Below are 23,634 nucleotides of genomic sequence, written 5' to 3' on the forward strand. Positions count from 1 at the left end.
AATACGGAAAACACTTTTAACCTGGGTCTCCTGCCTTTCGTCAGCTGTGGAGAATTCTCAGCTCTTCTACCCACAACTCTTGCTCCTCCTCATTCCCCTTCCGGAACACCTGTGAGATGAACCGTGGCGCTTCAATGCCGCCACCTCTCCTCCCCTCCTCAGCACCACCTTCCAGCCCTGCCACAGGGACCTGCCGGGAGGGTCCGAGTTTGCACCACTCTGCCAATTCTTACGACTGCACAGCTCCGTGCTGTGGTTTCTAACTGGGACTTTTTCAGAGCCACCTCTTTTGGTGATCTATTAGGTAAGTGACTTCTTGTGCCTAGACCTAGCCTAGGCCTATGGGATTTATAAATTAAGACTTTTTGGTGGGGCGCAGTGGTTCACACCTGTAATGCCAGCACTTTGGCAGGCCAAGGCAAGAGGATGGCTTAAGCCCAGGAGTTTGAGACGAGCTTGGACAAAATAGTGAGACCCTGTCTCTACAAAAAATAAAAAAAAAATTAGCCAGGTGTGGTGGTGCATGCCTTAGTCCTAGCTACCAGGGAGGCTGACGTGGGAAGATCACTTGAGCCCAGGAGATAGAGGCTGCAGTAAGCTATGATCGCACCACTGCACTCTAGCCTGGGTGACAGAGCCAGACCCCATCTTAAAACAAAACCCTCCAAAACAACAACAAAAAAGCTTCACCAAATCAAGGACAGCCTTCTCTAGTGCCTAAACCTGGGTCCCCAAGAAGCCCCTTGGAGGACAGAGTCACCCTAGAGCCTGGGACAGCGGCACTGTGGCCAGCAGGTTCTCTGTGAGTGTGCTCGGGGTGTGGGGCTGAGGGGAGAACCGTGCCCCCTGCCTGGAGTCATGCAGAAACTCACCCGCTCGTTCTTGTCAGTGCAGAAGAGCCGGGTGTGGTGCCTCTTCTGCACCACGATGAAGGTGATCCCGGGCTGGTAGTCTTTTTCTAGCTTGATACAGGCCTCACGGATGGCCAGCAACTCATGGTGGAGAACCTAGGGGTACAGGAGGGAGGAGGTTGTGCTTAAAGATGGTAGTGCATGTGAGCAACGGTCCCACGTGCGGGTTCTGGGTTGAGAACACCCAGCCGTGGTGATTCTGAGAGACAATGAGTGTGTTCACGGGGAGGTGAAAACACAGGGGGGCAGAAACCATCCTCTCTGCAGGGAGGACTGGATGCAGGAAGCGGGGGCTTGGCACTCAGGAATGGGAAGAACACTTCCCCTGGAGGGCCCAGGAGGTTCTGTGTGTGCAAGGGGCGCAGCCAACGCCAGGGATGCAGGCTGGGCTCTGCGCTGAGAAGGCACATGCAGAGGCCAAGCTCCTGCAGAAGCTCAGGGCAGGCTTTGGGCTGGGCGCAGTGGCTCATGCCTGTAATCCCAGGACTTTGGGAGGCCAAGTTGGGTGGATCACAAGATCAAGAGATCGAGATCATCCCGGCCAACATGGTGAAACCCCGTCTCTACTAAAAATACGAAAATTAACTGGGCGTGGTGGTGGGCGCCTGTCGTAATCCCAGCTACTCCGGAGGCAGAGGCAGGAGAACTGCTTGAACCCGGGAGGTGGAGGTTGCAGTGAGCCGAGATCCTGCCACTGCACTCCAGACTGGAGACAGCGAGAGTCTTTCTCAAAAAAAACAAACAAAAAAACAACCAAAAAAAAACACACAAAAAACAAAGCAGCTCAGGCAGGCTCCAGCCAGAAGTGCCGGCCGGTCAAGGTGTATCCATTCTGTCCTCCCAGGAGGCCAGGGGTCTCGGTAACGAGCTCTGCTTCCGCTCTGGACTGGGAAGGCAAATGCGGGAGGCTGGGCTGCGAGCCATCCCGCCTCCTGATCAAGGCGGGGGAGTTCCTAAGCTCCTGGGGCAGCCACCGAGGATGTCTTCCCACCCCACTGGGTGGGGCTCCTCCCCCAACAGGCCTGGGGCGGCTTTCTTCTGCTTTTCTTGCTAACACCTCCCAAGGAAGCGACCGTGTGGCATGGCGAGGGGTGGGGAGGAATCGGCTCTAGCCAACGGGAGAAACATTCAGGGCACCCATCGCCCAGGTTCCAGGCCAAGATGGACTCATTCCTGCCCACAGGTCACCTTGATCTGGGGGTGCTGCGTGTGCTCTCAACCAAAGACAGCAACGAAACTCCCCTCACCCCTCTGTGATGGCTTCCCTGCCTGTCCAGACTCAGCAGTGACCCATTGTGGCCGTCCCTCTCTCTACATCCAGACAGTGGTCAAGTCCTGGCGACCCTACCTTCAACAGAGCTGCCACCTATCCATCCTTCTGGCCCTGCCTCCACACCTCTCACACTGCAGACAGGCGTCCCCAGATGCAATGAGCTCCCCGCCTCGCAGGGACACCCGACAGCTCTCCACAGCCTGCAAGGCAAAGCCAGGCCCTCGGGAAGCCCCCAGATGGAGCTCTGCTCTGCGAGTCAGCGGAACTCAAGCGTCTCTCCCTCATCTCTTGGTCCCCAGGCCCATACCCGCCCCTCCTCCCCTCCCTCTGTCCTGCCTCAGTGTCATGTGTTAGGGTCTCGACAGCCCCGTGTCCCATCTCCTCCCCTGGACCCCCTTCCATGCTGTGACCAGATCAGCCTTGGGGCCGAATGAGAGCCACATCATTCTTGCCATTCATCGAGCATGGTTCTGCTGCACAAACAGGTGAATTACAGACCCCGGAGAAGGGGAGGGAAGGTTCCAAGAGGCGCCCACCTGCTGGAACTGGCCTTCAGAGACGCCGTCGCGGTAGAAGATGATGCGGGTGGGCTTGAAGCGCGTGGACTTGTAGAACTGGATGAGGAGCTCGCGGACCATGGCGGCCAGGTCTTGTATGATCTCCTGCCGGTGCTGCTGCACGCGCACGGTGGCGCAGTAGCGATTGGGGTGGGCGTCCATGCTGCCCACCACCTGCAGGAACAGGCAGTGAGTGTGGTCAGGGGTTCCCAAAACTTTCCTTTCCTGGGCATGTGCCTGGACTCTCGGGAAGATGGGGATGAGAAGTGTCCCCACCCTGGAACTCATGTCACTGTCAAGTGACAATGGCTGGCTGGGTGTGAACTCAGCCTTTAGGCTTTTGGTGTCTGGCAATAGTGTTCGTAAATATGTACTGAAGTACAAAAGTTTGCCAAGTTACATAGTTTAAACAAAACAAAACAAAACAGGCCGGGTGCAGTGGCTCACACCTGTAATCCCAGCCCTTTGGAGGCCGAGATGGGCGGATCACCTGAGGTCAGGAGTCTGAGACCAGCCTGGCCTCAAACATGGTAAAACCCTGTCTCTACTAAAAATATAAAAATGAACTAGGTGTGGTGGTGCGTGCCTGTAATCCCAGCTACTCGGGAGGCTGAGGCAGGAAAACTGCTTGAACCCAGGAGGCGGAGGTTACAGTAAGCCGAGATCACACCACGGACTCCAGCCTGGGCAACAGAGTGAGACTCTATCTCAAAAACAAAAACAAAAACAGAAAAACAGATTAGAACTATCCTCTGCTTGGGATCAGATGTGGCTGAATTAATCAGTCCAAAGAAGGCAATGGGTGGGGGTGTCCCTATTTCTTCCAAAGAAACTACAAGCACATCAACAGAGAGCATCCCCGAAGGCACACCAGCCATGCAAGCAGCCACCAGAAGGTGCCAGCCACAAAGAGAGCAGACAGAGAGAGCCTAGCACGGCTCTGCGGTTCTCTCTCGGGGGCCAAGGGAGCGTGAGGGATGAGGTGGCCCAGCCCATGGAGGGAACCGGGTAGATCCCCACGTGCCGCTCCACCCTCTGGCTGGGGAAGGCGAGGTCCTTAAATTTTGAAAAAACACTGATGGAAATAAAACCTCTCATGTCACCGAAAAATAGGAACTGCTTCTTGGCAATCTGCCTCCTTCTTCGTAAATCCTTACAGAACAAGTTCTTTCCCAGTTAATTCTCCCATTATTCCACGTCCTTTGTCCTGCCTTGGGCTATAATTTTTCTCTTAAACCAAGAGAAAAATAAATAAACTCTGTAGTGTTTCCAGTTGGTATAAACAGAAATACATTAACATAAACAGAAATCTGTTCCTATTGATTGAGAATTGTGGGGATAGGGGATAAACACACAGATTTCTCTGTTCCTGAAAACTTGAAAAAAAAAACAAAAAACCAGCCTAAGCCTCCAAAAGCCCAAGATATAGTTGAATGCTTCATAACATTTGTACAGAAAAAAACAAAGCTAATGGGGACCAGGTGAGGTGGGGACAGGGGAGGGCGCCAGCCCGCGGTGCTGCGGGCTTTCCCCAGCTGCAGGACCCTCGGGGGCTCCCCTCTGTGCCCTGGCTCCCTCCTGGGCACACTGGTGCCCAGCTGTGGCTCGGTGACAGCCATGCGGTGCTTCCCCATCAGAGGAAAGGGCTGAAAATGGCTCAGCATGGCCAGGTGCAGTGGCTCACGCCTGTCATCCCAGCACTTTGGGAGGTTGAAGCGGGTGGATCACCTGAGGTCAGAAGTTCAAGACCAGCCTGGCCAACACGCTGAAACCCCATCTCTATAAAATACAAAATTTAGCCAGCCATGATGACAGGTGCCTGTAATCCCAGCTACTCGGGAGGCTGAGGTGGGAGAATTGCTTGAACCCGGGAGGCAAAGGTTGCAGTGAGCTGAGATCGCACCATTGCAATCCAGCCCGGGCGACAGTTACTCTGTCTCACAAAAAAAAAAAAAAAAAAAAAAAAAAATAGAAACAAAAAAACCCCACAAAACAACAACAACAACAAAAAAACGACTCAGCAAAGTGAGCAGCGGTATATGCGTGGGAGTGGTGGGGTTGTGATTATCGGGCCAAGTGGCAAGAATTAGTTGATGCATGTGAATTTCCTTAAAGGAAGTGTGCCCTGAATAACACCAGAGCACATATCATGTTGCTTTTCTTCCACCTGGGGCAGCTCGAATGGCTTCCTTGCGTCCCAGATAGATTCTCTTGCTCCATATTCTCTCCCAACTAATGAAATAATAATGGTAGCATTTTCTTTTTCTTTTTTGAGAGAAAATCTCACTTTGTTGGCCAGGCTGGAGTGCAGCGGCGCAATCTCTTCTCACTGCAGCCTCGACCTCCTGTCCTCTGGCAATCCTCCCACCTCAGCCTCCTAGGTAGCAGGAACTACAGGCGCACGCCACCACCCCCAGCTATTTTTGTAGAGATGGGCGTTCGCCATGTTGCCCAGGCTGGAATGTAAGCATTTTCTGAGCATCTACTATGTGCCAGGCACCGTGCCAGGGGCTTAACGACATCATTTCCTCATTCTCCCATGAGGTCAACATTTGTTTCCTCATTTTACACCCAAGAAAGTTCTGAAACATTAAGCTCATTGTGCAAGAGAAACAAGAAAACAGAAGCAGCACGGGCCTGTCTGGGGTTCGGGGCTGTGTCCAAGGCCAGAGTTTTCATGCTGTGGGGGCACAGGCGTCATCACACCCTAGGCTACCACCCGCCAGTCAGGCCATGTGCAAGAGGGCCTCCTTGCCCTTCAGACCTCCCAAAGGGCTGGATAGGCATGAGCCCCTATGCCCCACCTCTGACTGCTTCTTAGAACTTATTTTGTGTCATTCTAGTGTCCCCTCCAGACACCTCTCTCCCACACGACCGCGGCCGTCCCTACCGCAGCTTAGTGAGACCCCATGCCTTTCAGGAAGGACCCCTGGCCACGCTGTGACAGTGGGACTTCGACAGCGTCCTGCATGTTGTCAATGGAAGACCCATGGGGAAGCGCTGACACTCACGGCGGCAATGGAGGGCTTCTTCCCATCCCCGGCGGGGGGGTGAGTGACGTCCGCTCCCAGAAAGATGACGGGCTGCTGGAACACCGGCGGCCTGCGGAGAGGAGTGGCGTCAGGGGCCACGGTGAGACACGCCTGGACCTCTGACGCTAGTAGGTGCCACCATCACCTTTTGGAGGTGGTCAGTGTATCATGGTAATGCTTTTGAAAAGAATCCTTATCTTTTAACCGGAATACTAAAAACCTTGCAGATTAAATGACACAAGGTCTGAAATCTGCTTCAGAATAGCCAGGGGTTGGGGGGCTTGAGTGGAGTGTACTCCAGACCAGATGGGCCAGGGGCTGACAGCTGTTGAGGCTGGGGCTCAGGCCCAGGAGGGCTCACCCTTCTACCCTCTACTCCCTCTGCAGCCTCACCCACGCCAGGGTTTCTCACCGCCACCCTTAGCACCACCAATGCCTGGGGCCAGCTCGCTCTTTGTTGGGGTAGGGGGCTGTCCCCAGCATGGGCAGACGCTAAGAGGCCTCCACTCACTGGATGCCAGTAGCACTCCATCAAGCCTGACACCCCAACATGTCTCCAGACATGACCACGCGTCCCCTGGCAGCAAAACCACCCCATGGAGAACTTTCAGACCCTGAGTGTATCCCAGTGGTGACTTCCCTGGGAGGCAGCACGCACAGCGGCAGGGACAGGCATGTGGGCCTCGGGCTCTCCGGGGAAAGGCGGAGGTGGTGACAGCACCTTCCTCCGGGGTTGAGAGTGCACCGCCCCACACCCCACCCAGCCTTGCTCGGCTGCTGCAGGCAACATCAGGAAGCATCAGAAGTGGCCGTTCTGCCAGCCCTGCCTGTTGGAAACCAGGTATATGAGGCCCTCGCCTCTGCTGCCCTCTCCCCGCATCCATTTCCCCGCATGCCTGTGACTCACTCTCCGCCCACATCCTCTCACTCCCATCGCCTGCCTTGCGGCAGAGCTCCGACTCAGCCGAACCCATCACTGCTTGCGCTGGCTCCCAGGCCCCTTCTAGTCAGACTTCTCACGGCCACAGCAACAGGGCTCCTCTTCCCAAGGTCATCGATGAGCTCTGCATCACCCAGACCCACAGCCGAGCCTCAGGCCTCGCTGCGTCTGGCCCGCTGCAGGACACACTTCCCCTGGTGCCTAGGGCCCTGCGGCCGGCCTCCCTGCCCCAGCCTCTCCCATCTCCGCTGCTGGTTCCTCCCTTTCCAGGCCTTGAACTCCAGCCTTCTCTAGGGCTCAGGGCTTGGAATACCACCTGTCTGCTAAGGATTCCTGGATCCTGTCTCCCCTGACGCCAGCCTCCTGGCTCCCACCGTCCACTCATCAGCTGCACTCAAATGACCTGCAGAGGCTGTGGGGGCCAGTTCATCCACGCCCAGTGCTCACCCTCCGAACAGCCTCCCCGTCTAATGACGACGGGGTCTCTCCTGCAGCCCAGGCCAAGGGCCTTGATTTTTCCTTCACACACAGCCCAATCCCACCTGCCAGCAAGTCCCAGGGCTCTATCTTCAAAACATCTCAAAGTCTAGGTGCTTCCACTCTGTGCCCCTGCCCTGGCCTGGCCGAGGCCACCAGCCCCTCTCGGCTTCACGGAGCCAGAGGTGGCCACACTGTCGGGCGCTCCAACGGCCCCAGCTCACCCCAGCTCACCAGAGGGAGCCTTCGTTCCCCAGCATTCCCCAGGCTGCACGTGGGCGGGCCTGTCTCTTGTCTGCTCTCACGGTCCTCCCACGGCTCTGCTGTGCACCTGCCGCCTGTACGATGGGCTCATGACCTGGGTGCCTCCACCAGGACTTCCGGCCCGGTGCTGCCCACTTATGGCCCAAACTCCCTGCACACAGTAGGTACTCAATAAATACAGAACCTGTTGACCGAGGAACAGCACTTTCAGTTCCCAGCCAGCTCTGGATTGGTCTTTGCTCATTCCCACGAACCCGTTCCACCGCAGAGCCCGCGCCCACGCTCACGGCCGTTCGACTCGGAATCCAGGTTCTTCCCATGTTATCACCCCGCTCCCTGATGAATTCAACGGACTGTTTCTCGGTGCATGTAACTCGGTAGCTCTCAAAACCTGGCCCCCCGTGTGGCAGCATCGGCACCGTGTCCGTCCACTTGCTAGGGGTGGAAATTCCTGGCCCCAATCAGTCCTGCTGAGTAGGACACTCGGGAACGAGCCCCGCTGGGGTTCAAGAGCTGCTCAGGTGTGAGGACACTGTGGTGGCCAAGCACAGGCCTGTGCACACAGCAGGGGCTCACCACCGCCCACTTTCCAAATACAGAGGGTCACTGCCTTAAGGCAGTTCGATTTAGGATTCTTAACTCTGTGACGGCGTGCCAGTGATGCAGATTTAGCACACTGCCTGGCTTAGGATGGCTTTATCAGCTGAGCTCCACTGTGACTGGGAGCTCCAACAGATCCACGCCACAGGGGCTGCCTATGGCCTCCAGTTCCCTCCTGCCCAAACGCACAAATAATCTGATTCTACGTATTCTCTGTTGTTGTCGTCCAAATGTTAAGACAACTGCCAGGGTTGGCAAAGATGCCTGTCATCGTGTAGAGAGGTCTTTCTTGCCTACATCACAGGTTGGTGGCTTTGGAGGAGGGGAAGAAGCAAACCCTGGCCCTGCCCTGGAATACCTGGATGCTCAGCCAGTCAGGAGGTGCCAGAGGAGGGTGCAGCTCCATCATCCCCAACCCCCGTCCCCAGTGGTCAGCCCTGGGCCTCTGAGACCGGCAGGTGGCCAGCGCTTGGCCACATATCCTGTCCTGGCCCGGGAGCTGCCAACAGTGTGCTCCCATGCGGAGCTTTTCAGTCTAAAGTCCCAGCATGACGCAGCATCCATGACCAGCCTGGCGTGGGAAGCATGGTGGAGGGCCCTGGTCCACATGGTAGCTGCTGCTGCTGAGCCAGGGAAGCCCATCTCCATCTCCTGGCCATCCAAGGCATGCCCTGCTCTGCCTTGCCCACTGGTATTCGAGGCACAAATTTCTCTGTCTGGAAACCCGGCCACAGTGCTCAAACTCCTGCAGACGCCCCTGATCCCCAGCAGAGCGTGAGCAGCCAGATCTATGTCTGACATCTTTGCTCTGCTGTGGCCAGGACGGTGCTGGGCCCAGGTGAGGGGACCCTGCCCCCCTGCCCCCTGCATACCGCACCCCACCCTGCCAGGCGTCCCACTGTGCCCTGGTCCGCAGGCGGAGGTAAAGGGGCCGGGCCTCACCTGCCCTGGGGCAGCAGGATGTTGTTCACGCCTCCCAGCTTGACGTTGATCTTCAGGCAGAGGTTGGACAGGGTCTGCGGCGTGGTCCTCTGCACGTTCTTCATCTGCACGCACTGCGTGGCCATCCCCAGCACCGTGTCTCCCACACGCTTGACCTCGGCTAAGGGACATGAGAGGCACACACAGCTCTGCTGGTGCCCCTTCCTCAGCTGGCCCCGAGAGCAGCAGCTGCCACCAGCCCTCTTGCCCCCATCTGGCAAGTGCAGCCATGGCAGCTGTGCTGAGCTTTGCGTGTCCCCCTCTGTCCGAGGTCGGTGATAGAAGAGGGTCCCCGGTCCCGAGGGGGATGCCAAGCTCCTTGGAGTCCAGACTCCAGCACGGCTGTGCCCGCCTTGCCCAGGCTAGGCTTCCCCTCCCTCAGGAAGGGAAGTTGAGTGAGTCTATCTCATCCCTCCAATTTATCAACAAAACAATTTAAATGCCTCACCTAGGGCCCCAGGGCAGGAGAGAAAGAGCCCAACTAAAAGAAAGGACTTGGCTCCCTGCTTAGGAAGGCCACTTACACTGGCCGGGCGCGGTGGCTCACACCTGTAATCCCAGGACTCTGGGAAGCCATGGCGGGTGGATCAGCTGAGGTCAGGAGTTCAAGACCAGCCTGGCCAACATGGCAAAACCCTGTCTCTACTAATAATATAAAAATTAGCCGGGCATGGCAGTGTGTGCCTGTAATCCCAGCTACTCGGGAGGCTGAGGCAGGAGAATTGCTTGAACTCAGGAGGCAGAGATTGCAGTGAGCCAAAATCACACCACTGCACTCCAGGCTAGGAGACAGAGCCAGCCCTTGTCTAAAAAAAAAGGAAAAGAAAAAAAGGAGGGTCACTCACACCACGGCGCCCTGGCTGTAAGCAAATGCTTGGGTGGTTAAAAATAAAAACACTGGCACCCTCCAAATCCTTGGCAGATGTAGACCTGACATCAAAGAGCTCCACGGACCCACCCCCCCGCTATTCCTGGTCTCTTTCATGAAGCAACTGGTCAGCTGCTCCCTGGGCATGTCTGGGGAAATGGTGACCCTGGGACAGTGTTAGCAGGATGTCAACACCGACAGCTTTTTCTTCCCTTCTTTTTTTGGGATGTTGAACTGAGAGAAGTGTGGTTTTTACATGTCAATAATCTGTCTGTGGCTCGGCATGGGGCCCTGTGGGTGACCCCCTGGCATGGACTTTGGCGAAACTCCACAAAATTCTGAGGTGGGCACAGAGTGGTTACACATAGGCTGAGTCCCGGGCAGGAGGTGACCCTGGTGCAACGCTCTGTGCGTTAAACAAACGCTCCCCCATCCAGCCAACACGCATGCTGTATGATGGGCGGGGTGCCCACCCATGTGCCAAGGCCTGTGCCACCTAAGGGTGCTGACTGCCCAGGACCACGGCATCATACAGGACGACGGGGAGGCAGGCCCTGAACACAGTGATCAGAAGTGGCAGTGATGAGAAGCCACCTCTTCTTCCTCAGCCTCCTGAAAGGCCCGAAAGGAGCACCTTTCTCAGTGCAGCAGAAACACAGAGGGGCTTAGGCAGGAACAAACACCCACGGAGACCACGACGGCTCCCCACAGCCAGCGGGAGCGCCCACACCTACCGTACACGGGCGTCTTGCCGGGCAGGATGACCACCACCAGCTGCAGGCCCGCATACGTGTTCTTCAGGTGCCGGAACATGGGCTCCACGCTGTCCGCCCCCTGCGCGTATTTGCAGAAGCACGGCTGGCCCTGGATGGGCATGCCGGCGTCTCTCGAGATCTTTCTGAGCTGCTCTGTGAAGGACCTGCAGGAGAAGGCTCCGTTCACTACCGGGCACTGGGAATGGCAGAGAACTCAGGCTGACCAGAGGCTCTAACACAAGGGCGTCATTTTTACAAAGCCCAAAGCACTTTCATTGAGGTCAAAATTGTTCTTAAAGTGCTGGATGAGGCCAGAATTCAGAGCTACATCTCCTAACACATACTAACTCATGAGAAAGGTTAAGTGTGCTAAACATACATGTAAGTGCACTCAAAAGTCACATGCGGCTAACTTGCCACCGTAACACAGCAGCCTTTAAACCGCGCTCACGCTGCCTCGCGGCTGTGGCGGCCCCAGGGCGGTGATGCGATGCTGTCCCCGTAAAGCTGCTGAGCAGCGCCTGGAGCTCCTGTGAAGGAGGCCAGCGCTCTCCCCACGCGCAGGCCAGGCACTGTCAGAGTGAGGGAGGTTTTCAGCTCACTGTCCTTTTGGATCTTTTCCCCCAGTAGTTCTGATGGGCATAACTCGGACTGTATGACATCATCACGAGAGAAAACAACAGCCTGCAGCCTGAGGAGTGGCAGCAGCTGGCAACGGCCAGCCTTGTGAAGCTGGGGCGGGGTGGGAGGCAGGGCAGCGGCTTCTATTTTAAGCCGAAGACTAAGAATCATGTCACCTTCTACAATAAGGGCGAGGACACGGCACTCCAACCCAGCCAGTGTCCAATTTCCTGTACATTAGATCAGGTCAAGAAACACGTGCGTGTCCACCCATATCTTCAGCTCCAGGCCAAAGTGAAGGAAGGGGCCAAGGACAAAAGAAGGGGCAGGAGGCGACCCCGTGTTCAGAACTAACCTACTTCAGCTTGCTTCCCAAACCCCCTCTCTAGGCTTCCACCTCCTCTGCCAGCAGTGTGGACACAAGGTGGCCTCAGAAGGACAGATGGCCACTCGCCAGCAAGACGTCAGCTCTGAGGGCCATGCCCGTTCGCAGTCAGCCCTTGCTGGAACTGTTAAGGGACCGGCTACACCTCACAGGCTGGAGTTCTCCCCTGCTGCCCCCACAGAGCGGGGAAGCAAAGACTTTATGTTCCCTTTGAAGTGTGGCACAAAGGCACGAGCCACCCTGCTGTGTGCTCCCAACACGGTCCCGCTGGGCCCGTACCTGGCACGGCTGTGCTGGCCGAGGCGAGCATCCTGGGTGAGGGCAGGCCCTTCCACAGCACTTGGGCCTCCTAGAGGGCCCGGTGCTCACCTGGGCAGGTGGCAGAGACCTGAACCAAAACTTCTCTCCTCTTAATCACTCCTCTTGTCTGGGAAGGAAGGTAACACTCCCAGCCTCTCCACCTCTCTATTTCACCATCTCTTCCTGTTTTTTTTCTTGAGATGGGGTCTTGCTTTTTCACCCAGGGTGGAGTGCAATGGTGTGATCTCGGCTCACTGCAACCTCCACCTCCTGGGTTCAAGCGATTCTCCAGCCTCAGTGCCCTGAGTAGCTGGGACTACAGGTGCACCACCACGCTTGGCTAATTTTTCTATTTTTCGTAGAGATGGGCTGGTCTCAAACTCCTGACCTCAAGTGATCCTTCTGCCTCAGCCTCCCAAAGTGCTGGGGATTCCAGGCATGAGCCACTGTGCCCGACCCATCTCTTCCTGATTCTGTCTTCATTCTCTCCTTCTAATTTACACAAATATGGAGCCAAATTATTATTTTTTAAAATAACTGTAGTTCATTGAATCCAATTCTCTCTTTTGCCCCTACTTATAAATTTCCTTCAGATCCTGTTTGGTTTTGTCTACGGTCTGCGTTACTTCTCCATGCTCACTGCGAGGGTGGGTCCCAGGAGTGAGAGGGGCACCGATGGGGCCAGCGTGTCTTGCCCTGGCCCGGCCAATGGTACGTGACAGGGAAAGGCTGATGAACCCTGACATCAAAACCCATACCAGCGCCCTCACCCCCACCCCAACCAGAGTCAGCCCTGCAAGTGGTCACTCGAGCTGCCCATCGGGCAGCACCCCCAGGCCGGAGCCTCTGCCTGTGGCGGGCTTACTTCAGATGGACTTCCGTGCACTGGCGCTGGGGGGCGAAGCACGCGATGGCCCACACCTTGATCTCGATGCCCGTGTGGAACTGCTTGTTCCGCATGTCCCAGACGCCCTGGACAGGGGTCGCAATAGCTTTATTCTGCAAATGGCAAAAGGTTCAGGGTGAGAAAAAAATGGAAAACATATTCCTTCAACCTTAGACTTTGTCACTCTCACTGTTGGTCCCCCTGACCAACAATTGCTTCTCAGGGAAAGAACTTTTGTGTTGTCTCCTGTCTCTGACCTGCCTAGTGATGCAGACAACTGGCAGGATCAGTAGATGGATGGGCTGGTGGAAGATGGGTGGGTGGATGGTTGATGGGTGGGTGGATGGTTGATGGGTGGGTGGATGGTTGATGGGTGAGTGGATGGTTGATCGGTGGCTAAGGTAGGTGGGTGGTCAGTTGATGATCGGTGGATAAGATGGGTGGGTGGATGGTTGATGGGTGGATAAAGTGGGTGGGTGGATGGCTGATGGGTGCATAAGGTGAATGGGTAAATGGTTGATGGGTGGATAAGGTGGGTGGGTGGATGGCTGATGAGTGGATAAGGTAGGTAGGTGGATGGAGAGATGGAGAGATGGATGAATGGATGGATGGATGGAGTTAGATGGAGGATGGATGGGTAAGTAATGAACAGACAGATGGGAGCTAAGCCAGGAGGAGGGAGGCCCAAAGCTCCATCCAACCTCATGAGCAGCCTGGAGGAAGAGAAGTGCCTTGCCATGCTACAGGCCTTGCCATGCTACAGGAAGGCCTCCTGTTCTATACAGAGCTTTCCCTCATTTCCCCTCCTCTAGCATCAATGATGTGGGAAGGGGAGATCAGAGCTGGGACTGAGCCCATAGCTTTTTCCACTCAGCATGCCACTGCCTGCAGCTGTGTCGGAAACGGGAGCTACTTCCACTTGAGAAGAGAAAGGCGGGCTGTGCAAATACGCTGTCAGCTCTCAGCCAGCTCTCAGCCAGCCCGGAGCACTGTCACCTAAGGAATCTCTGAACTGGCTTCAAGTGATTCTCAAGGGAAGGGTGGGCCAGGAAGTGTCCCATGTGGGAGGGACAGGCACTCCTAGGCCTGGGGGCATTGCTAAAGGATGCGGCTGTGCCTGGGCTGCCGTCATTTACTCTGGAGAGGTTTTTGTTTTTTTAGCAGGAAGCATCTTTCGTACAAAATACAAGCCTGCTGTAGAAATCAGACACGTGATAGAAATAAATGCTTTGTTTCCTATATTTTTATAACTACTGCCTGTTCCCACCAGCCTCCCTGTGTGCAAGAGTCTCACAGACAGCCTGGGGCTCCAGACAGGGAGTGCGCACACACACACACGCATGCACTCACATGCACATGAACACACGCATGCATGCACACGCATGCACGCACACGCGCACATGCGCACACACACACATGCTCTTACTATACAGGTGCTTCTCAACCTCAGCACAACTGACATCTGAAGCTCAGTGATTCTTTGTTACGGGGCTGTCCTGTGCCCTGTAGGCTATCCCACTCACCCCCAAGTTGTGACAATAAAAAATGTCTCCGGACACTGCCAGATGTCCCCTGGGGGGCAAAATCATCCCTGGTCGAGAACTCCTGCTGTACACATTGCTTTCTGAGGGATATTTTGTTTTTTTGCACTAACAATGGACCAGGGGTAGGTAGAGTAGGGGACAGGAATGTTTCCTCACATTATAATGTTTTAGAGATCTGGAAAAATGTATTCATGTATTAACAGAAGCATTACACGCTCAGTCAGGTGCGGTGGCTTACACCTGTAATCCCAGCTGAGGTGGGAGGACTGCTTGAGCCCAGGAGTTCAAGATGAGCCTGGGTAACATAGTGAGACCTCGTCTCTACAAAACATTAAAAACCTAGCTGGGTGTGGTGGTGTGGCTGTGGTCCCAGCAATTCGAGAGGCTGAGGTGGGAGGAACGCTTGAGCCCGGAAGGTCAGGGCTGTAGTGAGCTATGACCGCGTCACTGCACTGGAGCCAGGGCAACAGAGAAACACTCTGCCTCAAACAAGTTACAAGTTTTTTTTGTTTTTTTTTTTTTTGAGACAGAGTTTCGCTCTTGTTGCCCAGGCTGGAGTGCAATGGCACGATCTTGGCTCACCGCAACCTCTGCCTCCCGGGTTCAAGCGATTCTCCTGACTCAGCCTCCCGAGTAGCTGGGATTACAGGCATAGGCCACCACACCCAGCTAATTTTGTATTTTTAGTAGAGACGGGATTTCTCCATGTTGGTCAGGCTGGTCTCGAATTCCTGACCTTAGGTGATCCGCCTGCCTCAGCCTCCCAAAGTGCTGGGATTACAAGTGTGAGCCACCACGCCTGGCCTTTTTTTTTGAGACAGTGTCTCACTCTGTTGCCCAGGCTGGAGTAAAGTGGCACAATCTCGGCTCACTGCAACCTCTGCCTCCCAGGTTCAAGTGGTTCTCCTGCCTCAGTCTCCCGAGTAGCTGGGATTACAGGCGCATGCCACCACGCCCAGCTAATTTTTGTATTTTTTAGTAGAGACAGGGTTTCACCATGTTGACCGGAGGCTGGTCTCGAACTCCTGACCTCAGGTGATCCTCCTGCCTTGGCCTCCCGAAGTGCTGGGATTACAGGCATGAGCCGCGGCGCCCAGCCTACAAACTCTCTTAATCCCTACACTCTGAGATTTTTGCAAGGTCGGCTTACACAAGCTCTTCTGTTTTTCAGACAACCACTGCCCTTGCTAACAGCTGAAGCCCGAGGGAACAGAAGCCAGCAGGGCTGTGAAGCGGTGCTGGGTTCAAAAGCCCCATCCCCGCACAGGGGCCAGGCACCCCGTTTGCCCTCCCGGGGCGTCTCCTCCCCGACTCATGAAGGGGGATCACAGGCTCTTCCTCCTGGGCTTGGGCTGTGTTTATACAGCATCTGGGGCCTCGGGGGACAAGCGAGCCAAGGAGGGGCTGAAGGGCCTTGCTCAGACTCTCTTCAGAGAGACAAGCAGTGGCCATGCCCACCACCAGGGACACAGACCCCCCACGTGATGGGGTGCCACGCAGCAGTGCTAGAGGACAAGACACGCATGAACAGCAACACAGTACGGCCAGCAGCCTCTCAGTGAGCTCTAAGGAAATATTAGCTAGAAAACAGCGAGGCACAGAAATATAGGTGATGCTATTATTTTCACAAAAAGGGGTGAATCATCCCTGGGTGATTTTACAAAGGAGAAAGAACACCAATTGCTTCTTGAGAGGGCAACTGAGAACTGGGAAAAAAGATACTTTTTCCTTTAATTCTTTTGTATCTTCTGAATTCTGAAACATTTAAAAAACAGAACTGTTTTTTTTAAGTATTTTTTATTTTTTGAGACAAGTCTTGCTCTTTCGCCCAGGCTGGAGTGCAGTGGTGTGATCTCAGCTCACTGCAACCTCCACCCCCCGGGTTCAAGGGATTCTCCTGCCTCATCCTCCTGAGTAGCCGGGACTACAGGTGTGCACCACCACTTCAGGCTAATTTTTGTATTTTTAGTAGAGACAGGGTTTCTGGTCTCAAACTCCTGACCTCAAGCGATCCACCCGCCTCAGCCTCCCAAAGTGCTGGGATTACAGATGTGAACCACTCACTGCGCCCAGCCCAGAACCCATATTTTAAAGTAAGACAGGAAAAACAAACAAACAAACAAAAAACAAACCAAAACCTCGCTACAGGTCTTGAGGATGAGAATAAAATTCCATTAGGTAGAAACTAGGGTGTGAAAGGTTAGGCAGACCCTTACACAGATGCCAGGTGCTTAAGAAAGTCAGTGACCTCTGACACTAAGACCCTGCAGAGCCCTGGTGTCCCTTCCAGCATGGTCACCTCTGGGCCCTCCCATCAGACATGGTATGCTTGCAACCGTGGTATGCGAGCGAGCCCAGGAGGAAATGAGGGGAGACCCTGGAGGGCTCAGTGCTCAGGACACCTTTGGTTACACACTGATAAAAAGGAGAAGTTAAGGGCTGGACACAGTGGCTCACGCCTGTATTCCCAGCTACTTGGGAGGCTGAGGTGAGAGATCTGTTTGAGCCCGGGAGTTAGAGGCTGCAGTGGCCTACGGTCAGGTCATGCCACTGCCTTCTAGCTCGGGTGACAGAGCAAGACCCTGCCTCAAAACAAACAAAACCAGAAGTTAAATTAGCAAGGACAAAAAACTGTTACCAAACATCCCCAAAGCAAAAGTTAAAGAATAGAAAAGCAGTACAGCCTTCTGGGAAATAATTCGACCCTCGGTGAGTGTCTGTCACACACAGAATGGTGCTCTCTAAACTTTCATGGGATAATAAAAATTATCTTCTGAAAACATTAAGGATAATTCTGAAAAACTTTAAAAAGGACCAAGGAAAGCCATTCCTTTATGAAATCTCACATCTTTTACAGGCTCAGCCGGGAGTAGAAAGGATTCTCCTGCATGGAACACAGTCTACACCGCGGGCGATGGCTCAGAACCTGAGAGGGGTCGCGGGGCAGAGACACGCCCCGCAGCCACACGTTCCCCGCCGCCCCGCACGTACCCTGCCCCCATAGAGGATGGAGGGCGGCTGCAGCACCCGCCCAGTCACGTCTGTCATCTCATCTTTGACCATGATTCCAAATTCACGGACGTATGGATCTGTGTTGAAACTTGCACTTCGCATCTGGCAAAGGGAAACAAGAAAACGCACGGAGTGGGTAGAGGCCTCCCATCTCTCTAGCAGCTGCCTCCGTTCCAAGCATCAGAGGTTTCTGTGCCAGGGAAACCGGACTGGACTCCACAGGGCAGCCCTGCCCGGGACTGACGCTCACCAATTTGCTAATCTCTTCTTGCCGATCGGGCGCCGACCTAGCAGTCGCTCTGATCATGGTTGAGGTCTGATTGTCCGTTAATTTTTTAATACATCTTTGTCCTGCCACAATGTTACAGACCTGTGAAGAGGATGTAGAGACAGGCCGTCAGTGCTGCACTGTCAGTGCTGCACTGGAGTGACCAGGGGAGCGGGCAGGGGGCTCAGGGGCTGGTGGCCTGGCTCTGCCTGGGACCGTCTCTGCCTCATCCCTGGGCTATGAAGTGCTGTGCAGGTGTCTGCTGTGGGGGCTGCTCCACGGCCTTCCGCTTCACAACAGAAATGCCTGCTAAGTAAACCCCATGTCACGCGAACACAGAGACCCCATGGCCTCTGTGCCCAGCCCACCAGGTGAGCGGGGCTGTGTCCTGACACCGGCACTTCTGGGCTCTCTCCAGTCTTCGGTGGCTGCGGGCGTGAAAGCAGCTGCAGGTGCGAAAGACGTCCACCTGTGGGACAAGGTGCTGGAGCCGCCCAGCCCTACCTGAATGACAGGAAAGTGCCAGAATCTAAACACCAAGGGAAGAGTTACAGCACATGGCTCAGGGTCGGAATTTGATCCTTTCCCAAGACGAGGATTTTTCAAAGAGTCGTGATGTTAGAGGAGAGTGAATGACGCAACGGTGCAGTGACGGAGCACCTGCCTCCCGCTGCGGGGCCTGCTGGACACGTGACACACAACCTCAGGCAAGGTTCACGCCAATCCCACAAGAGAGCTGCGGACCCCATTTTACTGAAGGCAAAACCGAGGTGTAACAAAGCCCATTAACCCACCCGCGTTCCTGCAGCAGCAGAGGCAGTGCCATTTGTACCTGACTGGGGCCTCGGCGGTTTCTCGAAGCTGCATGCCCCAGCCTGGGACGCCGCCCTCCCAAGCCCCCAGAGACACACAGGAAGAGGTGACTTGCCTCCAGGGGAAGGTAGGTGTGTTTCTGCTCCTGTCCGACTTGTAAACATGGGAGGTGGGGGTAGCGCAGAACCAACTTGTGCCTGTCCTTGAAGTACTGGGCCACCGTGCACTCCACCGTCTGCCCGCTCTCTTGCTGCAGCGGGAATCTGAGGAGCAAAGGGGCTGTTCAGGCCAAGGTCATCCCGGAGCCCCTTCCCCTGCGCTGCTTTTCATTTGCGTTTGCTTTTTAGGGTGACGTGTGAGGAGCAAACATTCAGAGCACTTCCGGGAGTGAAAACCATGTCATGTGCTTTGGGTTATCTGGAATGTTTCTGAGCCCCTAAATTCTCATTTTGTTTCTGGAGTTGGGAAACAAAAAATACCTACATGCATCATTACTCATAAATTATCCACAATGTCACAGTGTGTGTAAAGGAGTCAGGACGAATGGGCACAACCAGAAAGGCCTGCGCGTCTTCCAGCAGACCGTGGTGACCCTGGAAGCCTTTTACATGCCGCGCACTCCCGGTGCCCAGAAGGCCTGAAGCCCCCAGGACAGGACGAGGAAAGCAGGCCAGGCCGGTTCCGGCAGCCAGGGCCTCCGCATGGTGACGGCAGGAGACGCCTGGGTGCAGTATGGGTGAGTGAGGGGGAGGCCCACAGGCACAGGAAGGGTTGGCCTCTGTGTGGGGATGAGGGCACGGGGGCTGCTAGTGCAGGGCAAAGGGCCACATGGCTCAGTTTCCGCTGCACGGACCCCTTCCCCCAATCCAGACTGCCGGGCCATCTGCAGCCTCTGCCAGGCCACAGGCCCTCTCATCCTTCTGCTCCCTCAGCCACGGGCATCTTGGTACCTCCAGTGCCTGGCAACAGGCCTGGCACTTTCCATGGAATGATCCATGAAATAAACGAACCCTACTGGCCTGGGAGACATTAACTGGGGCACAGGGGCCAAATCTATCACCTCCTCCCGCAAAGGAACACCAGTACAACCCAGGACAGCGGTGCACTCTCACCCCCACTCCGGCCTGTGTACCAAACCGTGCTCTTGCCGTAATGACGGGACACACGGACTGGCCCAGGGAAGGGGGCGTGGGTCAGGGCCACAGACCCGCCACCTCCAGCACTAAGGATGGGACAATGAACGCAAAAGACCCTTCTCTCCTCTGTGAGGCTCAGGAAGGAAGAGGGAGAGAGAGCCTGGGCCGGCCCTTCTAGCACCCAGGGGGAATTTCATGACTGAGTTTATTTTCTTAGGTGAAGTCTGGAATCTACTGAGCCATGTAAGGGACAATTTTGGGATTGAAAAACAGCATGAAACGGTCCTTTCTGGAGAATGGGCACAGAATCATGGCTCCAGAGTGTGCCCGTCGGAGTGACAGTGGGGGCCCCAGCCAAGAGAGTCTGAAAGGAAGGGCGTGTTACGTTTGGTGACTGGCGGGCCGCCGGGTCACATTGCAGACGCGGTACTTCCTCTTCATCTGCCCACAGTGCGTTATCTCCACCTTTAAACCTGGGGACACAGAACACAGGCATCGGCGTCCGGGCTGTCCCGACCTGAGTGCAAGCGCCACTTGCGAGAATCAGTTTTCATAGGAATGTGGCTGGGGACCCAAGTTATGGGGGGCTGCAGGGCTCCCCTAGGGAGGGTGACCCACAGGTCACCCCCAGGCCACCCCAGCCGGGTCCGTCTCACCTACAAGAGTACCACGTGGTGGAGGGGAGGCTCAGCTTAGAGCATGGGGTGTCCACCCTCGTGCTGTTCTGCGCCCCCCATGGGTCATCGTGATAACACAGGGTACGGTGGATGGCCCTGCAAATGGCCTTCCAAAAGGACGGGTTCAGCGGGCAGGGCTTGTGGAGCCAGGGGTGGGCCCCCCATTCTGTTGCTGATGGGCAGAAGGACCCCGGGTAAGTCCTAGACCCCCCCAGTCTGAGTTTCTTGGAGTAGAAAGCAGGCTGACCGGGTACAGACACCTGCCGGGCTGTGTAAGGATTAAATGAAGACAAAAGAAAACGCATCCTAGGTTCCAGCGTTAGGAAATGCTGATCACAGCCACGCTGCTGCTTCTAGTCCTGAGATCATGACTCAGACATGACTGACTCCCCAACCTCATCCTCACCCCATGGGGTTGTATTTATTCAGGAAACCCCCACTCCCGCTCTGGGAAATGGATCTAACTCATCTCCATGCTACCTCATCTGATGGCTACATTCTGCCACCCCCACCTCCCCAAATGCGCACAAGAACCAGAACTGCAAAATGCCGTCCCGGAGGCGGACGGGAAGGGGCCTCCCAGCCCTCAGCCAGGTGTGCTGGGACAGTTCATTACCTTTAATTTCTTTGGTAAACTTTACCCTTTGGGAATCTGTCAGAGGTTTTTGTTGTTCTTCAATACTTTTAAAATCCAAAACTTCACAAACAAACTCGATTACTGGCTGTGCCTTGTAAAACGCTGTTGCCGACACTGTAGGCGAGAAAAGAGGCAAAGCCCTAAGCGTGACCGTGGGGCTGCTGGACAGGCCCATAGTCCTGGAGGGGCCTCACAGGCCAGGCCAGCCATGGTGGGGACACCCGGCCGGGGTTCTCACTCCCTACTGAGGCTAGCCTCAGGCCCAGACACGGGCAGGCCAGCAGTGACAAGCCCAGGCCCTAGCTGCTGGCCCTCCCTCTGGTCAGGGTGACAGAAAGGAGCTGGCTGATTAGTTAAAGACTAAAGTCACCCTCCGAGAATGAAGCCAGCGTTGTAGGATTTTCTGGTTACCGTCTGGTGTAGATATTTCTGAAATTCACCATTTCCTTTTATGTAGTTCTTTTTCAATAAATGTATAACTGAGCAAGATCAAATTCTCATTGCTTTCTAGAGCTTTTCATAATAATCAGCTCCCAAATGAGAAGACAGATCCTTTTCACTGGCCTTCACTCTCGTCTTTTTCACAGAGAGGGCAGCGGATGTCCTGCACAGAGCAGCGACTAAGCCTCCCAAGAGAGGGACAGGCCACACCCAGGCTACAGTCAAACCCAGGCCTACAGGAGGCCAGCAGCAAGGAAGCCCCGGATCCTCAGGCCCGCCTCAGCCCCTGACCACAGCCTCTGAGGGTGCGACCATCTCGTGGCTTCACGCTGGCCTGAGAGCCACTGCCGTAACCCACCCAACACTGCAGGTGAGACCAGCCAGGTGTCACGCAGCGGCGCTGGCTCTGACAGAGGCCACGCGTGGAGCTGGCCACATGCCACCCCCCGACCGGGGTCCTGACCCCCCAGCCCATGCCCAACCCTGCCCTGCAGTGAAGACCCCAGGGCGCTGCTTACCATCAATATTCAGCATCATTTTCCAGAGAGAAGGCCGGACGGACTGATGGAAGCCAAACCACACTTCTCGGCCCCCGCCAAGAGGGTTAGAGCAGCCTTCGGACGCGGTGAAGAAGGAGCGGCCCACGGGGGTGTACCTGGAACCAAGAGACCCCACCCCGCCTCCCGTCAGATGTGTCTTCCAGAAGGAACAGCTGCCTCTGGGTGGGCTTCACCTGCGCCCACCACACCCTCATCAGAGTTCCGTTTCCCCTCCTTTTAAATCCACGTTTACCACACGGCACTCCAGCCTGTGTGCATGGCCTGCTGTGTGGGACACTGTGACAGCAGCAGGCTGGGGGACCCGTGGCCTCACTGGGGGATGGTGAAAGATGTTTAAAGACACCGCACAGGTGGATCACAAACCCCCAGGACCTGGCGTGTTTCTGGTCCAGACTCCCTGTCCTGGCTTTGCCTCGCCTTACTGTCCTCACTGTCTACTCTTCACCTCTTGGGGCCTGTGTCCCCAAGCGCAGATAGAAGTGGGCACCTGCCAAGTGCCAGCCCCAGCCAGGCCCAGCCCCAGCCGTGGGGAGACGTGTTGCTTCTGGCCAGTGGCTGTCCACGCATGACTCAGCATCTGCCGGCTCCTTTAGCCGTGGGCTCCCCAGGTAGGCTCCGAGGCCCCGGAGCTGCCCGCTGTGGGCTCCCCCGTAGGAGGTGGAAGGGCCAGCGTGAGGGCTTCACAACCTCTTCCGGGCCTGCTAGGGATGCTGTGCTGACCCGGCTGGAGCTACTCGACTGAAGCAGACACATTCTCCAGCACAGCAGCCTCACCTGCTGCACGGGCACCGTGGGGTCTGGTGGCCCGGGAGGCGCCGTCACTAATGATTCTGAAGGGAAAACACGCTGTGAGCCTCGATGCTCCCTACTTGTGGGCTGCGCTGATCCAATCACCTACACGGCCCTTTCACTTTCCACCTGAGACGTGCTAATAATCCCGCCTCTACTGCTCTTCTTTTCCCAGAATGAAAACAGCAGTTTCCTCCCTGATTATAAAATTAATGTAAGTAATCCAAAGGAATTCGGAAAAGAATCACAGTCATTTCTGCAACTCTATTAAAAAGGTAGATGCCATTTTGGCAACCATCCTCCTAGAGTGTTTCTCCACGTACCTACGGCCTTCCTCCACCGATAGTTCAAAGCAGAGACAGATTACACGTGGGGGAAGGTGTGTTCCTGCCGGGAGTGACAGCCTGTCCTGTATTTGGTCACCTCCTCCCATGCCTGAAGACTGAGAACACCATGGTCCCTTCTAAAAATCTTACACATGGCCTCAAAGCACCTTCTCTTCTATGAGGGAAGCCCCAACTCTCTCCTGGAATCTTAAAGCTTTGGTCAGTCCTGGGGTTTGTCACTGTGGGGTTTGTTTTGGTTTCGGCTTTGGTTCGAAAGAGATGAAACTTGAAAACTCAACTTGTTCCCGGGCACCAGTGTGAGGGCAGGTGTGCTGAGGGCTGACGCGCTGAGCTGGCCTTGCTCCTGCAACAGCGGGCCACTCAGGAAATTAGTGCAACCCTCTGCCCAGCAACTGGGCAGCTTGTGAGCCCTTCAACTGCTCCCCTACACCCTCTCCCAGCAATTGCAAGTGTGGCCATTTGTGGTAAAAGAGTAATCCTGAGAAAAAGGATGTCCCCAACAGTCACAAAAAGCAGCGGTGACGGTCCCTAGAGTTGCAGACATGCATGCAGCACGAAAC

General features: G+C 55.4%; 1 protein-coding gene across 5 annotated transcripts in view; it reads right to left on the bottom strand.

The window, feature by feature from the left end:
- Positions 1 to 23,634, bottom strand: part of AGO2 (argonaute RISC catalytic component 2) — a 115,601-nt gene that overhangs the window by 18,297 nt on the left and 73,670 nt on the right. For all 5 annotated transcript variants that reach the window (XM_024345294.3, XM_024345295.3, XM_016959913.4 and 2 more), the window contains exons 5-16: positions 21,897 to 22,033; positions 20,917 to 21,051; positions 20,009 to 20,096; positions 18,603 to 18,750; positions 17,657 to 17,776; positions 17,386 to 17,508; positions 12,830 to 12,963; positions 10,638 to 10,822; positions 8,997 to 9,156; positions 5,753 to 5,843; positions 2,721 to 2,915; positions 873 to 1,007 (exon numbers count right to left, since the gene is read on the bottom strand). In XM_024345294.3, coding sequence (XP_024201062.1) covers positions 873 to 1,007; positions 2,721 to 2,915; positions 5,753 to 5,843; positions 8,997 to 9,156; positions 10,638 to 10,822; positions 12,830 to 12,963; positions 17,386 to 17,508; positions 17,657 to 17,776; positions 18,603 to 18,750; positions 20,009 to 20,096; positions 20,917 to 21,051; positions 21,897 to 22,033 — 1,651 coding nt within the window. The remainder of the gene's footprint in view (positions 1 to 872; positions 1,008 to 2,720; positions 2,916 to 5,752; positions 5,844 to 8,996; positions 9,157 to 10,637; positions 10,823 to 12,829; positions 12,964 to 17,385; positions 17,509 to 17,656; positions 17,777 to 18,602; positions 18,751 to 20,008; positions 20,097 to 20,916; positions 21,052 to 21,896; positions 22,034 to 23,634) is intronic.

Source organism: Pan troglodytes, chromosome 7, assembly GCF_028858775.2.
Source record: "Pan troglodytes isolate AG18354 chromosome 7, NHGRI_mPanTro3-v2.0_pri, whole genome shotgun sequence".
Lineage (NCBI taxonomy): Eukaryota > Metazoa > Chordata > Mammalia > Primates > Hominidae > Pan > Pan troglodytes.